This window comes from Scardinius erythrophthalmus (genome assembly GCF_964197995.2).
Source record: "Scardinius erythrophthalmus genome assembly, chromosome: 6".
Lineage (NCBI taxonomy): Eukaryota > Metazoa > Chordata > Actinopteri > Cypriniformes > Leuciscidae > Scardinius > Scardinius erythrophthalmus.
This window is the reverse complement of record NC_138226.1, coordinates 20681626-20694640: the sequence shown is the minus strand read 5'-3', so window position 1 is coordinate 20694640 and position 13015 is coordinate 20681626. Positions and strand designations below refer to the sequence as shown.

Genomic DNA, 13015 nt, shown 5'->3' with positions numbered 1-13015 from the left:
CAAATTAATGGCTTGCTCAACTTTGCTTCATGGCAGTTACGATCTGCATTGGACAAGATTGAAGAGTTGGAGTCTAGTAACAGCCACCTCTCAAAAAGGCTGGAAAAGATGAAGAATGGCAGAGGAACAGCAGCAACTCCCTAATGGTTTCAGATCTGTCCCATAATCCACCCAAGTTCACCTCCACTGCCTGTCCATTTCCCATTGGGCAGCCTCCAAAAGAGCTCTCTGCTCATAATCATTCGCGCCCACGAGAACCCTGATATGTTACATCCTGCAACCGTGCCATTTCTTCCTGTTTAAGCTGAGTCTTCATCTTTGGAGAACCCAATCAGGACTTTTTTGAACGATGCAGGACGACTCTTAGTGTGGCATGTTCAAAAGCACAAACACTGTAGTTCAAAAAGTTAGAATGCTAGTTGTCTCATTTGAATGTTGCTATGACTGAATTTATTCAAACCTAACGTGCAAGGCTGCCTGAGATTATTTGTAGAAGGATCTGAGAAGTTATGCTTTGGAATTCTGACTGTGAAGATCAGGACATGTTGTCCAGCTCAAGGAAGTCTGTGTGGTCATTTGTTTGGTTTGTTGTAGGTGTGCAAGACACCTGTTGCTTCACAAAGATGAAAGATAAGTACGTGTGACGCTTTTATGTGTTCCACTCTCAGATATTTTATTAACACTGGTTGAGTTAGCTCTTCCATATTTATCTGAATCCAAAGTTTCTGGAATATTGAGGTCACACAGCTGGATTTTGCCATCTGTGTTCTTTTATTTTTTGTTCCTCTAATGAATTGTCTATAATGGTCTTCCTATCATGCTGTTCCCTACATGTCAGAAAGACTGAAGTGATATAAATGAAGATGAATACTGATTCTTAGTGAATGTTATTGTTGTATTGATGCTGACAATGTCACCCAACAGAAACACATTGATCAGGAATTTGCTCAAGGATTTCAGGCTGAGCAGCAACAACTCTTGATGTTGTAACTGCCTTTGACAAGATTTAACATTCAACCTCCAGGTGATGAAGAAGACTAGATTGAGAGTCATTCTCATGTTTTCCAAACCATTGAAACCAATTATGAGAAATTCTGTGATCAGAAGCATTAATTGTTGAAGACTGTTGTGATCACAAGCGCAATTTATTACCACCAGCCCGGATGAGAGGCGGTTCCACCCTGTTTACAATGCTTTAACATGTAGGTTAAATTTATGAACCGTTATATGCAATAAAATGTCAATTTTAATTTAAACAGTTTGTTCATGGTCCATTATACACATTTCATTTGACAGCGATGGCACAGCAAAGTCTTAATTTGGCATTTCCAAGTGTACAGCTCCATTTAGTCACTTTAGAATGACAGAACTATTTAGTGTCTTAATCTTCCTGTGCCGCCTCCATAGGTTGCCTAATGTACGCCCGACTTTGAATCCGCGACACCATGCGGCGAGCATAGAAATCCCGATACTCAGGTGGCATTTCTTCTAAGATGCCTAGAGTCCTCTCCAGTGCCTGCAGCGCTCGAGTAGCTGCTATTGGGTCTTTGTTTCCATATGGATCTTTCTTATCATAACTCTCAGGTGGAAGATGCTTCCAGAACACGTTGACACCAACTCCAAACTGGAGAGCCAGGGTATTGTGAAACCAAAGAGCTGAGGAAATGCAATTAAAATTTCATTTCATTAAAAAAAAAAAATGCGATTCTTTGAATGCAATTAGTTCAACATTACTTCAAGTTATGAGAGCTGTGTGTAAGTATATAGAAGTTTAACTAATTGGTGCGGGTAAAGAATCATACCTGGGATGAAGAGCAGGTCTCCTGGATCCAGAAAACACTCGTAGCGGCACGCTTTCACAAACTCAGGATAACGTTGCAGATCAGGAGTGTCGATGTCCAAAACTTCAGACTTGTCCCCTAAAAAAATGACAATTCAACAATTATGCAGATGCATTTTACCAATTTAAAATCTAGTAGATACAGCTTTATCACACACATAATGTGTCTTTAGTGCATATAGATACAATTAATAACATTTTATATTCTACACATAGTTGTCATTTGTAAAGTACTAAGGATCACCTGTGAGGTAGAGATAAAGGGCATCTTTGGGGCTGTAGAGAACAACACGCTTTCGTCCTGTAACCTGAGCTAGAAGGTTGTCCATTACCTGATGGTCAACATTAACATAGCCATCAAGAGTGCTTAAAAAATGTACAACTTTACAATAAACTGCATGGTCACATTCTCATTGTCTGTCTTTCTGCAAAAAAATTGGCACAACTTTTAGTTACGTAGAACTCACATCATAGTGTGTCCAGAGCTGTAGACCAGGGGAACTAATACGAAAGACACTGGAGAAAAACTGCTCCGGCTCAAAGAACTGGGGTATATAGAAGTCCTCCGCCAGCTCAGGGAACTGCTTCTTTAAATCAGCAGGTTCCTCAAAGGGAAAGGACAAGAATATTTTCTAGGCATTCTACAGTGAATATACTGAGGCATACTACAGCTTTATTCGAATGAAACTCTACAGTCCCAAACAGGTAGGATATTAATTTCTAATTCAGACTACCTTACGAACATCTTCTCCAAGTGAGCGCAAGTAATAGCTTTCATCCTGTTGGGAAAAAGAAAATTGTGTTTGGCTCACAAAAAAAAACTTGTGGGCCATAGCAAAATGATAAATAAATAAAGAATATCAAAGTATATGAAAATATAGATACATTAAAATGGGTTAGTGTGTCTGAAGCCAGAACTACTTCCAAACATTGGAATTTAACTTTAGAATTAAGTGGCACAATGCAATACATTTACACTTAAATATAATATTTGGATATAAAAATTTTACAGAATATACTTAAAAACAATAGGTACTGTCGTAACCCCGGTTCTCTGAAACATCGAGTGGAGAGATCCACCTATGGGAAGGGCATCCGTACCTGACCTCTGCAGAAGCATCCAATTGCACCAAGTCTGGCTAGACAGACAGAAGCACGCAGCCAATGCCCGGTAAGGCCACACCCCCTTACCGAGGCATATAACTTCTCCGCGCGCTGCTATTCCTCAGTAAGTATATTCGCTTTTCGTGCGGCAAGCGGGGCAACGCTGGTGGATCTCTCCACTCGATGTTTCAGAGAACCGGGGTTACGACAGTAACCTATTGTTCTCTTTCATCATCTCGTTGCGAGATCCACCTATGGGAGAGACATGGACAGCTCCCCGATTGCCCAATACACTCACAGTGAGGTTCTGAAGGCCAGAGAAGGACGGTCACCTCAGAGAGGCGGTGCCTGACACGTCCCACAAACATGACCCTGCAAGGATGACGCCACGCTAAACTGCTGTGGACAAGCAGGGCATGAAACATGCATGAGACACATACATGATAATGGCCCCCGCACCACCAATGCACATAGCTAAACCCAAGAAGGAATGCAAATGCTTGGTGACAGGAATGAACATGGCCAGCCGGCCTATTCACTCCTCGTTGGTTAACCCAACGGGGCTGTGGGAAAGGGCTAAGAGGACCCTACCCCTAGGACAGAGAGTGCCACCGAGGTTCTGGTGACATCCAACCGGTAGTAACGCTCAAAGGTATGAGGAGAGGCCCAGCTGGCAGCGGAGCAGATGTCCTGCAGTGGCACTCCCCTGAACAAAGCCCAAGAGGCGGCTAAGCCCCTTGTGGAATGAGTTCTGATGCCCCCTGGGGGCTGCACTCCCTTTGCTTCATAAGCCATAGTATAGCGTCCACAAGCCAATGTGAGAGGCATTACTTTGGAATGGGACTCCCCTTGTGCGGAGCCCTTGAATCAAAGAGCACTTGCGGAAAGCACTGGTCCTGGTCATATATGCTTGCAGAGCACGGACGGGACACAGAGCATTCAGCCTCTGATCCTCCGGGGAGGCAAAAAGGTGGAGGGTGAAAAGCGGATAGCTCCAAAACCTCCGAAGTGAACGCAGGGAAGCGTTTCGGCATGAAGGCCGGGTTAGGCTTAAGGGAAACGCTATCTCCACTTAGGGAGAATTTGGCGCAGGAGGGGTTAACCGAGAGTGCATGTAGCTCACTGACCCGTTTAGCAGATGCCAAGGCCGAGAGCAAAGCTGTCTTGAGGGACAGCAGCTTAAGGGAAATACTCCCCAGAGGCTCAAAAGATACAGAGGCCGCGCTTCCAGCACCATGGAGAGGTCCCACTCTGGAACAGATCCCCTGATGACCGGCAAAGAGCGGCGTGCACCCTTCATAAAACTGCGGGTTAGAGGGTGTGACGGTGGTGCCCTCAAAACCCACATGACAGGCTGAAATCGCAGCCAGGTAGACCTTAATGGTGGAAAAGGACCTGCCTCTTTCCATGAGGTCTTGCATGAAACACAAACTATCAGGCACAGAGCACTGATAAGATGTGAGACCACGCCCATCACACCACCCTTCGAACACTTGCCACTTACAGCCATATAGGGATCGTGTGGAAACGGCCCTGGCATTCTGAGTAGTGGCGATTACACGCGGCGGGAGCCCGAGTGCATTTAGGTTCGTCCTCTCACGGGCCAGGCCCAGAGAGCCACCCTGTCCGGATGGGGGTGGTAAATCTCCCCGTTGGCTTGGGACAGTATGTCCGTGCGAGGGGGGAGGCGCCATGGCTCGGCGTATAACAGAGGTATTATCTCTGCCAGCCACGGGGCTTTGGGCCACCTGGGTGCTTTCAGGATGAGAGACAGGCCGTGCTCTCTCACCCTGGCCAGTGTGAAATCATCAGGCACAGGGGAGGAAAAGCATACAGGAGCACTCTGGGCCATGGGTGGGCCAGTGCGTCTGCCCCGAGGGGCGCGTCCATGTCCTTTAGCGAGAAGAACATAGGACAATGGTGGTTTTCGCGCGAGGCGAAAAGATCTACAACTGCCTGTCCAAATCTCATCCATAACATCTCCACTATCTGCGGGTGAAGACGCCAATCTCCGTAGATTGGGTTTCCCCTCGATAGCAGATCCGGCGCCTCTGTTCAGAATGCCCAGAACATGAGTCACGCGTTATGACAGAAAAACCCGTCTGCTCCACATCAAAAGCCTGTAAGCTAGAGCGTGGAGTTTCGACGAGCACATGCCGCCCTGACGGTTGATATAAGCCACTGCCGTGGTATTATCGTACCGTACTAGAACGGGATGTCCCTGCAGGCGAGGCAGAAAATGATTCAGAGCTTTCCAAATGGTAAAAGCTCTAAATAGTTAATGTGCGCTGAACGTGGTCTGCTCAGCCACAGACCGTTCAGCATTCTGCCATCCTGGGTGGTTCCCCAGCCTGTTAAGGACGCATCTGTCGTCACAACTTTCCACATCGTAACCGTCGAGGGGGGTTCCCCGTGCGTAAAAGTTCTCGCTCTCCCAATGGCGCAGGGCCGCCGAGCAGGCGCACGTTACCGTTACCGAGCGGCAGAGATCACGAATCGGGCTGAAATGTAGTGACAAAACCCATTTCGTGAACGCTCTCATTCTCAGGAGACCCAACGGCACAACTTGGATGGATGAAGCCATGAGACCCTGCAGCCTGAGGCATGTACTCTCTCGCCCCTTCTCTGAACTGGGACAGACAGTCCATCAGCGAGCGAACGCACTCTTGAGAGAGACGCGTTGCATGGAGACTGAGTTCAACTCCAAGCCCAGGAAAATAACATTCTGACTGGGAGTCAGATTGCTTTTGCTCGCATTCACCTTGAACCCGAGGGATGTGATGTGCGCGAGCACCCGGCCGGTGACCAGCGACACCTTCTCCTTTGATTTGGCTATGATGAGCCAATGGTATATGAAGGTACGAATTCTCAGCCCTGATAGTCTCAGGGGCGCCACACCCGCCTCCGCACACAGAAAGTTCGGGGACTCAAATTGCACCCGAACGGAAGAACTGTGAATTCGTAACAAATGCCTTGGTAGGCGAAACGAATATATTTCCTGTGTGGAGGGTAGATGCTTATGTGAAAGAAAGCATCTTTCAGATCGACTGATGTGAACCAGTCGTTCTGCTTTATGGCACGGGCGAGAGAGCCTTGTGTCACATTCTATTTTGTATTTCCTTAAATGTTTGTTCAACACTCAAAGGTCCAATATATAGCGGGGGGGGCACCACGCCTTTTGGATAATGAAAGCACCAGGAATAAAAACCATGGTTTATCAGATTGGGTGGCACCATCTGAATCGCTCCCTTGTTTAGGAGGGAGGAAATTTCCTCTTTCAGAATGTGTGCGGCGTTTTCTTCTGTGTGAGAAGAGAGAACACCTGGAGGTTTTATTGCAAACTGCAGCCTGTAACCCTGGGTTACGGTACGCAAAACCCACTCGGGCACTGAAACGGCTTGCCAAGCCGCTTCGTGACTCGCGAACGCCCCCGCTCGTGCCGGAGCGGGGCTGTATGGGCCCAGCTGGTTCATTTGCAAATGTGCCATCTAGTGGGCACACTAGAGGCGACATGCAGGGGTTCGGAGGGATTTCCTCTCTCTGCAGTAAGAAGTTTTCTCATTTGATTCGTAACTTTGTGCGTATTGTGTTGGGCAAACACTGGGGCCGAAAGCCTTTATTGACAGAGCGAGGGGAACATAGTGTGGTGTCCACTGTGCTAAACTTTCCCTCACAAAGTACCCCCTGATTTTTAAGTGGGGGGGAAAACACACATCTCCTGAACATGGACTGGGCAGTCTCAAGTGCAGACAGAAAAATAATATCCACGGAGAGAGATACTCTCTCTGTAACGGATTTATTTAATTTGTTTGTTTTAAAGTGTTATTTAGTTATGTGTGTGTTTTGTGCTGGGGAACACAGGGGCCGAAGCCTTCCACACACAACGTCACTAAAAACACCGGCAGCCGCAACTGAGCTGTGTGAGCCCAGCTGGTTGATTTGTGAGGCAATGGCGCCCTCTTGTGGACAGACTCAGGGCTACATGCATGGGATAGAGAGATTTGCTCTCTATGTTGGCAGATATATAAATCTGCACGAATTCATCTGATTCGTTTGTTAAATGTGTTGTTTAGTGATGTGTGTGTTTTGTGTTGGGAAAACACTGGGGCCGAAGCCTTTATAACTGGGTGAGGGGAACCAAGTGCCTGCGGTGTGGTTACACTGCTTATGTACTTTCCTCACGACAGCATCACTAAACACACGGGCTGGGCAGCCACGAGACGGGATTAACCGACCGTCCGCGGGAGACCCTATGTCTTTTGGACAGGGGTTCCGGGACCGGGAGAGAATCCGGAGGGCTCGTGGCCCGTGAAGGCGGGCTCGATACTCCCAACGGTCGAACAACAGGCAGGCCGCTTGCGTTCGGGGCCGCCTTCCTAGGAAGGCGTAAATTGAAAACCTCAACACCTGATCGTAACACATCAAGGCCCGTGAGACCGTGTTAACAGTCTAGCGGGACGCTACGAGCTTCGTCATCGGAACCGGCCGGTTCGTCAACGAGAGTGAGGTTTTCCCGCGAAGATGTCCTCTTCAGGGAATGCGGATTGGGCTGATGTCAGCTCAAATATTTTAGAGAGGTGGCGCTCCGGGAGTCCCCCGGTAGCGCGTCATCATCACCGTGTCCTCCATCCGAGTCAGAAAGGCCTAGCACGGCGTTCGGGATCGTGCAACTAAAAGCCGGTTTAGTAAAAGCTAACGTTACAGCAATTACAATGACCGCAATTCTCCGGGTTCTCCTAAGCTTCTTGAGCGTGTAAAGCCCAAGCAGACCGCGCAGAACGAGAGGGTCCTTAGCGGCGATGAGAGCATCACACGCGGCCGGACAGGCTCGTCGTGATAGTTCCCCGGAGAAGCGGCGGTTTAGACGGTCACATAGCCATGGGTGGGCCAGCGGTGAAGAATTCGGAAAAAAACGTGGCGGGCAGCCATGTAAGGAGGAGCAGGTGAAGGACAGCGAGAGCGCGGGCGGCTCCGGATGCAAAAAACACAGCGGATAGGCTGAAGAAATGACTATCACTTACGTCTGGCGGAGGCTGATCTGGCGATATGTCCTCCTGAAGACTCGAAAGTGAGCAGCGTAACGTTAATCCAACCGAACTGTGTCAGTGCAGAGATCGCGAGAAGCGAATGTCAACTGAGGAATAGCAGCGCGCGGAGAAGTTATATGCCTCGGTAAGGGGGTGTGGCCTTACCGGGCATTGGCTGCGCGCTTCTGTCTGTCTAGCCAGACTTGGTGCAATTGGATGCTTCTGCAGAGGTCAGGTACGGATGCCCTTCCCATAGGTGGATCTCGAAACGAGATGATGAAAGAGAACACTTTATCACACTGCACTTTTTAAAGATTAAAGGTAACTAACCTGACTAATGAAGAAATCAGAGTGATTTGCCTCTGCAGCTCTCTGAATAAACTTGTCAAATGGCAGTGTCCTGAAATACAGAATATTGTTTTAACTTGAACAGTTTTTGTTATACTCATGATCTGTGTTAAATCACACACCTGTACACAAAGTTCTTATGCAGAAAGTCCATCCTGGGCTCTGGGGACACGTGCACTTTGACCTCGCGGTCACCCCCTTTTTCTGCGAGATAACTCACCGTCCACGCGCGCACACAGGGCCCCAGGGGCACGCGCTTTAGAACCACTGGTCTGCGCTGAACGAGACACGTGTTTCATTTACACGCAACACACTCACAACACCGCAGTACATTGCTGTTATTATACATAACACGAGTTACCAGAGGATATATGTCCCGCAAGAAAGTCTCTCTGTCCACATCGGTGTATACGGGCACCTCCAGCTTTTCCTGACAGTCCATTTCTGACAATCTGAAGTTGACTCCGAGTCCATTCGCTGCACTGTTTCGCCTTCCGAAACTGATAGGAAGTCCAACTCGTTTCCAAGAGTCGATTCTTTCAAACAGTTCGTTATAAAGAACCGGTTAAAATTCCGAGTCTAAAAAAAATGCTCAAGTAAAGCCACGAAGACATATATTGTTGTTTATTTCTGTGTTTTTTATTCATAATGGTGGTTAAATGAGTAGGTGAGTTGTTGACCCGAGAATATCCTCTAAGAACCATTCAGTGTGATTCGTTAACGAATCGCTCAGCCCGTTTTGAGAACCGATTCAAATGATCAAATAAACCAACTCAAAAGAACAATATGTGGACAAATTGGACACCGCTAGGAACATGTGTTCAACGTATTCTTTTTACAAAAAACACACATAATATACATTTAATTAATTTAAATAAAGTGTAAGTTTGTTTTTTCTGAACAATACTGATATAGTGTTGAAATCCGTTTTATTTGTTTGTAAATGTGGAACTCTTCTCTCTTTTGTATGTTGTAAGTCGGATTTCCCTAACAGACGGCGCACTGAGGATGATGGGAGAAAGATGGCGCTGCCCTTACTGAGGTGTTGTAGCTGTAACAGGCCCGTTTCCATTCTGATCCGGTACTTTACATCAAAGCCGCATTTATTGAGTCAGTCCAGACGACTCGCACCCGTATCGTCTTCTGTGTGTAGTGTTCGTCAGTACAGCTCTGAACGGGGGAGACACAAACAGAACCAAAAAGTTGTGGTTGTCGGCATCCCGAACCCCTTCATCTGGTTCCGAACCCGCATCTACTTCTTTCTCATCCGAACATACTTCGACAAAGAGTTTAGCATCGAGGAGTTCTCGGAAGGAGCCAAACAGGTGAGTTATAGATGCCAATATGTGTCTTCTTTATGTAATGTCATCACATCATGAACTAAATCGACGACATGTTATGGACACTAAATAAGAATAATGTTAGATATAACAGTACTTGTTAATAATAATTTTGCACTAAAAATGTACGTCTTAATTGATAATAGACTTTCCCCAACTGTCTTTTAGGTATTTATATAAGATTTATACTTTATGAATGAACATACCAAAAAAGATGCATGTTAAAAGATGCATTGTAAATTTCATTGTATTTTTAGCCTGTATCAATAAATGCCAAATTGTAAACCTTATTTCACATTTTGTAAAGGGTATGGAGCATTATAATATGTTATACGTTTATACCATTTCAAATGTATGGTTTTTTTTTTGTTTGTTTTTTACTTTTCATGCTTCTTTCTTTCTTACTTGATCTTTCTTATCTTTCTTGATCAATTGGCTGATTTGGGGAATTTTAATACACATCATTTTTGTTATGACAACTGTTTACTTTTTTGAGTTACATGATTTAAACGGAATATTAAAACTTCTCTCTCAGGCTTTCTCACACGTTTCAAGATTGCTGTCTCAGTGTCAGTTTGAGTCTCTTGAGGGATTAGTGGCTAAAGATGTAAGTACATGTCATGAAGATAACAATTATCCTATAATTTTCCTGTTGAATATTATTTAATGTCAATATGAGTATATTATGTTTATATAATAAACTCCCATAATATATGATTTATATTCTCTCCCATAGCTAATAGAAAAACTTGAGGAAAAATGCGCTCATCTGCCTTTGAGCCACCAGAGGGCGCTGTCAGCCGAGTCTGATGAGATCATGTACACAACTACTGGAGATGTGGGCATTTACTATGATGATAGCGGTGAGACCCTATAAGCTTCATACCATGCAATATTCGCCCAGGTAATATGTTTAATTATTGTTTGTGGGCGAGTCATAATAGCTTTGTAGCGTGCGAGAATAGATTATTCTCCTCCTTTTTATCGGACTGGTTCTTATGAAAGCCAATTTAGGTTACTAGCCCCCAGTTTCACAGTCAAGGCTTAATCCTAGTCCCAGACTAAAATGCATGTTTGAGATGTTTTTACTGAAAGCAACTTACACTGAAAATATCTTAAAATATGTCAATGTCATTGTTTTGTCTCAAGATGCACACCAGTGATTCTAAGGCACGTTTATAAAAGCTACTCGAATGTACTAATTGAACTAAGACCTACTCCTGGCTTAATCTAAACCCTGTCTGAGAAACCAGGCCAAGCTGTTTTTAAAAAGATATCATTTTGTTTGAAGTAGTCCATAATTTCATATGTATGACAAAAATATTTGCAGTGTCTTTCTTTCATTTTCAGGGAGGAAATTTGTAAGCATTTTGATGCGCTTCTGGTACTTAACGAGTGCCAGAATTCCTGAAGATGATATGGAGGGAGCGAGAATTTTCCAGGTTGCCATTGGTGGAGAGGGAGAGAGTCCAGAGACCAAGAGATTGCTTACAGCCAATTATGAGTGAGTACTGTGATTACTCTTCATTGCTTGTGTATTGCGTCTCATAGTGAGATTGAGATGGATTGCAAGATTCTTTCTTATTAAATATTGTTTATGATAGTTTAAATTGCTTATAAATATTGTGATTAAGAGAAGCTACCTTGAGTTAATGTAATATCAGTATTGTGTTAGAATTGTAGTAAATATGTAAACATCAGTAAAAGTTATGTCTGTCTTTTTTTCTTCGTTTTGGCAGATTCCAAAGGGAGTTTACCCAGGGTGTGACTCCAGATTGGATCATCACAAGGATAGAACACTCAAAGCTTCTTGACTAAGTGTGCTGAATTTGGAGAGCAATATTTTTTTTTTTCATTCAATATTCCTCAACATACCAAAAAATTTAACCATGAATCTCTAACCCTCACTGGAAAAAACAATTGTCAGCTCCAGATACTCTCCATGGACAATAGAAAGTTATGAATGTTGGTTTCATGTGTGCTTCAGTGGATCACATCTCACTGATCTTAGATTAAGATTAGTGATTAATGTTCAGATTAATGTTTGTAAATTTGTAAGGCTCATTGAAAAAAAAAAGTTTTTTTTTTTTTTTTTTTTTTTTAACTTATGAATCAGAATCAACTTTATTGGCCAAGTATGAGCATACAAGGAATTTGTTGCCGGTTTAGAGCAAACCAACAGTGCTGGACTGAACGAGACATAAACCAATACAACATGACAGTCAAATTGTAAACACATTTAGGAACGCAACATAGAGTTTTGGTGTCAAGTTGACTGCAAATTGTGCAAACTGTGCAATTGAACTGTAACATTGTATCAGAAGCATTGAAAACCTTTGAATCACCGCTTGGATCATTTGAAAGACAGGCTAATACAGATTGATGAACTGACCTTCTTTAGCGGTTTTATCAGAAATGACATCTTATGCAAAACAGTTTTTTATTTCATATTAAAATATCATAATTCATCAAAATATTGTACATTTAAATTATTCTGGCTGAATATTATAAATGGTTAGTTATTTTAATGGATTTGTTATTTTGCTATATGTCATATATACAGTACAACTGAAAAATAGCCATATTTTTATCGTTGTTCTTTTTCTCTATTTGGTACAGGCTTGTTTTCTATTGAACATGTAATGCAGTACCTTTTAGAACTTTTTAACTTAATATGTCTGTTATGTAGTAAATTAAGGAAGTGTTTCTATTAGGATTTTCAGAAATATGTTCTGGTCAAGCTAAGACACATTTAAACAGTGTTAATTATAGCTGGATTATTAATTCAGTGGCAAGAAAATCAACAGGATTTTTTCATAACTGTTTCTGTAATTTCTAAATGCAATGATTTGAAGTGAAAGGTTTTAAGGCAATCCAACATAATCCACAAAAAAAGTACAGATGTTATTGCTCATTGTTCTTTTTTGTGCTCTGGCTATTCTGGCAAATAATTGTGTTAGTAACAGGGAAAATACAAAATACTAGCAAGATGGAAAGTGCCATTTTTCATGGTAAAAAGGACAATACTCACATGATTGTGATTAAAGAAATTTGCTATCTTTAATGTTTTTTCCATTATATTAAGACATATGAAGGCAATATGAAAGTGTGCTGCATAAGATGAATTACTGATATTTGATGTGTAATCGTGCGATGCAGACATTATACGTCCCTTCGCCTTAAACTCATTCAAAGTGATGAGATGGACTTCGATTTTCCCCTCGATTTACGCCTTTCTGCGTTTTAAATAGAGGAGAACTTTTTTTCGACGATCCCACTGTCCTCTTGCCATCCCTCCCACTTTCAATTCTGATTGGTCAAACCTAGAACACATTCCCTCTCTCTATTGGCTAACT

At 43.7% G+C, this 13015-nt stretch overlaps 3 protein-coding genes across 7 annotated transcripts in view; 2 read left to right on the top strand and 1 right to left on the bottom strand.

Moving 5' to 3' along the window:
• lrrfip1a (leucine rich repeat (in FLII) interacting protein 1a) overlaps window positions 1–1256 on the top strand; it is a 34710-nt gene extending 33454 nt beyond the window's left edge. For all 4 annotated transcript variants that reach the window (XM_081367464.1, XM_081367463.1, XM_081367462.1 and 1 more), the window contains one exon: window positions 37–1256. In XM_081367464.1, the coding sequence (XP_081223590.1) occupies window positions 37–144 (108 nt within the window). In that variant the 3' untranslated portion in view covers window positions 145–1256. The remainder of the gene's footprint in view (window positions 1–36) is intronic.
• Window positions 654–9030, bottom strand: tyw5 (tRNA-yW synthesizing protein 5). The gene is made up of 8 exons (XM_081367474.1): window positions 8681–9030; window positions 8442–8596; window positions 8302–8371; window positions 2575–2619; window positions 2308–2445; window positions 2085–2172; window positions 1803–1919; window positions 654–1656 (listed from the first exon to the last, which is right to left on the bottom strand). The coding sequence occupies exons 1-8, from the start codon at window positions 8759–8761 to the stop codon at window positions 1382–1384; spliced, it is 969 nt and encodes a 322-aa protein (XP_081223600.1). The 5' UTR covers window positions 8762–9030; the 3' UTR covers window positions 654–1381.
• Window positions 8549–12718, top strand: maip1 (matrix AAA peptidase interacting protein 1). 2 transcript variants are annotated; one of them, XM_081367476.1, is made up of 6 exons: window positions 8549–8986; window positions 9297–9644; window positions 10195–10266; window positions 10396–10522; window positions 11010–11163; window positions 11399–12718. In XM_081367476.1, the coding sequence occupies exons 2-6, from the start codon at window positions 9342–9344 to the stop codon at window positions 11475–11477; spliced, it is 735 nt and encodes a 244-aa protein (XP_081223602.1). In that variant the 5' UTR covers window positions 8549–8986; window positions 9297–9341; the 3' UTR covers window positions 11478–12718. The 2 variants fall into 2 exon arrangements, with proteins under 2 accessions (XP_081223602.1, XP_081223601.1); XM_081367475.1 differs by having other exon boundaries at window positions 8549–9200.
• The last annotated feature ends 297 nt before the right edge of the window (window positions 12719–13015 follow it).

Excerpts from the sequence above, each read along its gene's own strand:
- tyw5 (XM_081367474.1), bottom strand. The coding sequence starts at position 8,761 with ATGGACTGTCAGGAAAAGCTGGAGGTGCCCGTATACACCGATGTGGAC. Across the intron at positions 8,597-8,680 it reads TGCGGGACATATATCCTCTG|CGCAGACCAGTGGTTCTAAA; the intron begins GTAACTCGTGTT and ends TGTCTCGTTCAG. Across the intron at positions 1,657-1,802 it reads AGACCTGCTCTTCATCCCAG|CTCTTTGGTTTCACAATACC; the intron begins GTATGATTCTTT and ends GCATTTCCTCAG.
- maip1 (XM_081367476.1), top strand. The coding sequence starts at position 9,342 with ATGGCGCTGCCCTTACTGAGGTGTTGTAGCTGTAACAGGCCCGTTTCC. Across the intron at positions 9,645-10,194 it reads TCTCGGAAGGAGCCAAACAG|GCTTTCTCACACGTTTCAAG; the intron begins GTGAGTTATAGA and ends CTTCTCTCTCAG. Across the intron at positions 10,267-10,395 it reads AGGGATTAGTGGCTAAAGAT|CTAATAGAAAAACTTGAGGA; the intron begins GTAAGTACATGT and ends TCTCTCCCATAG.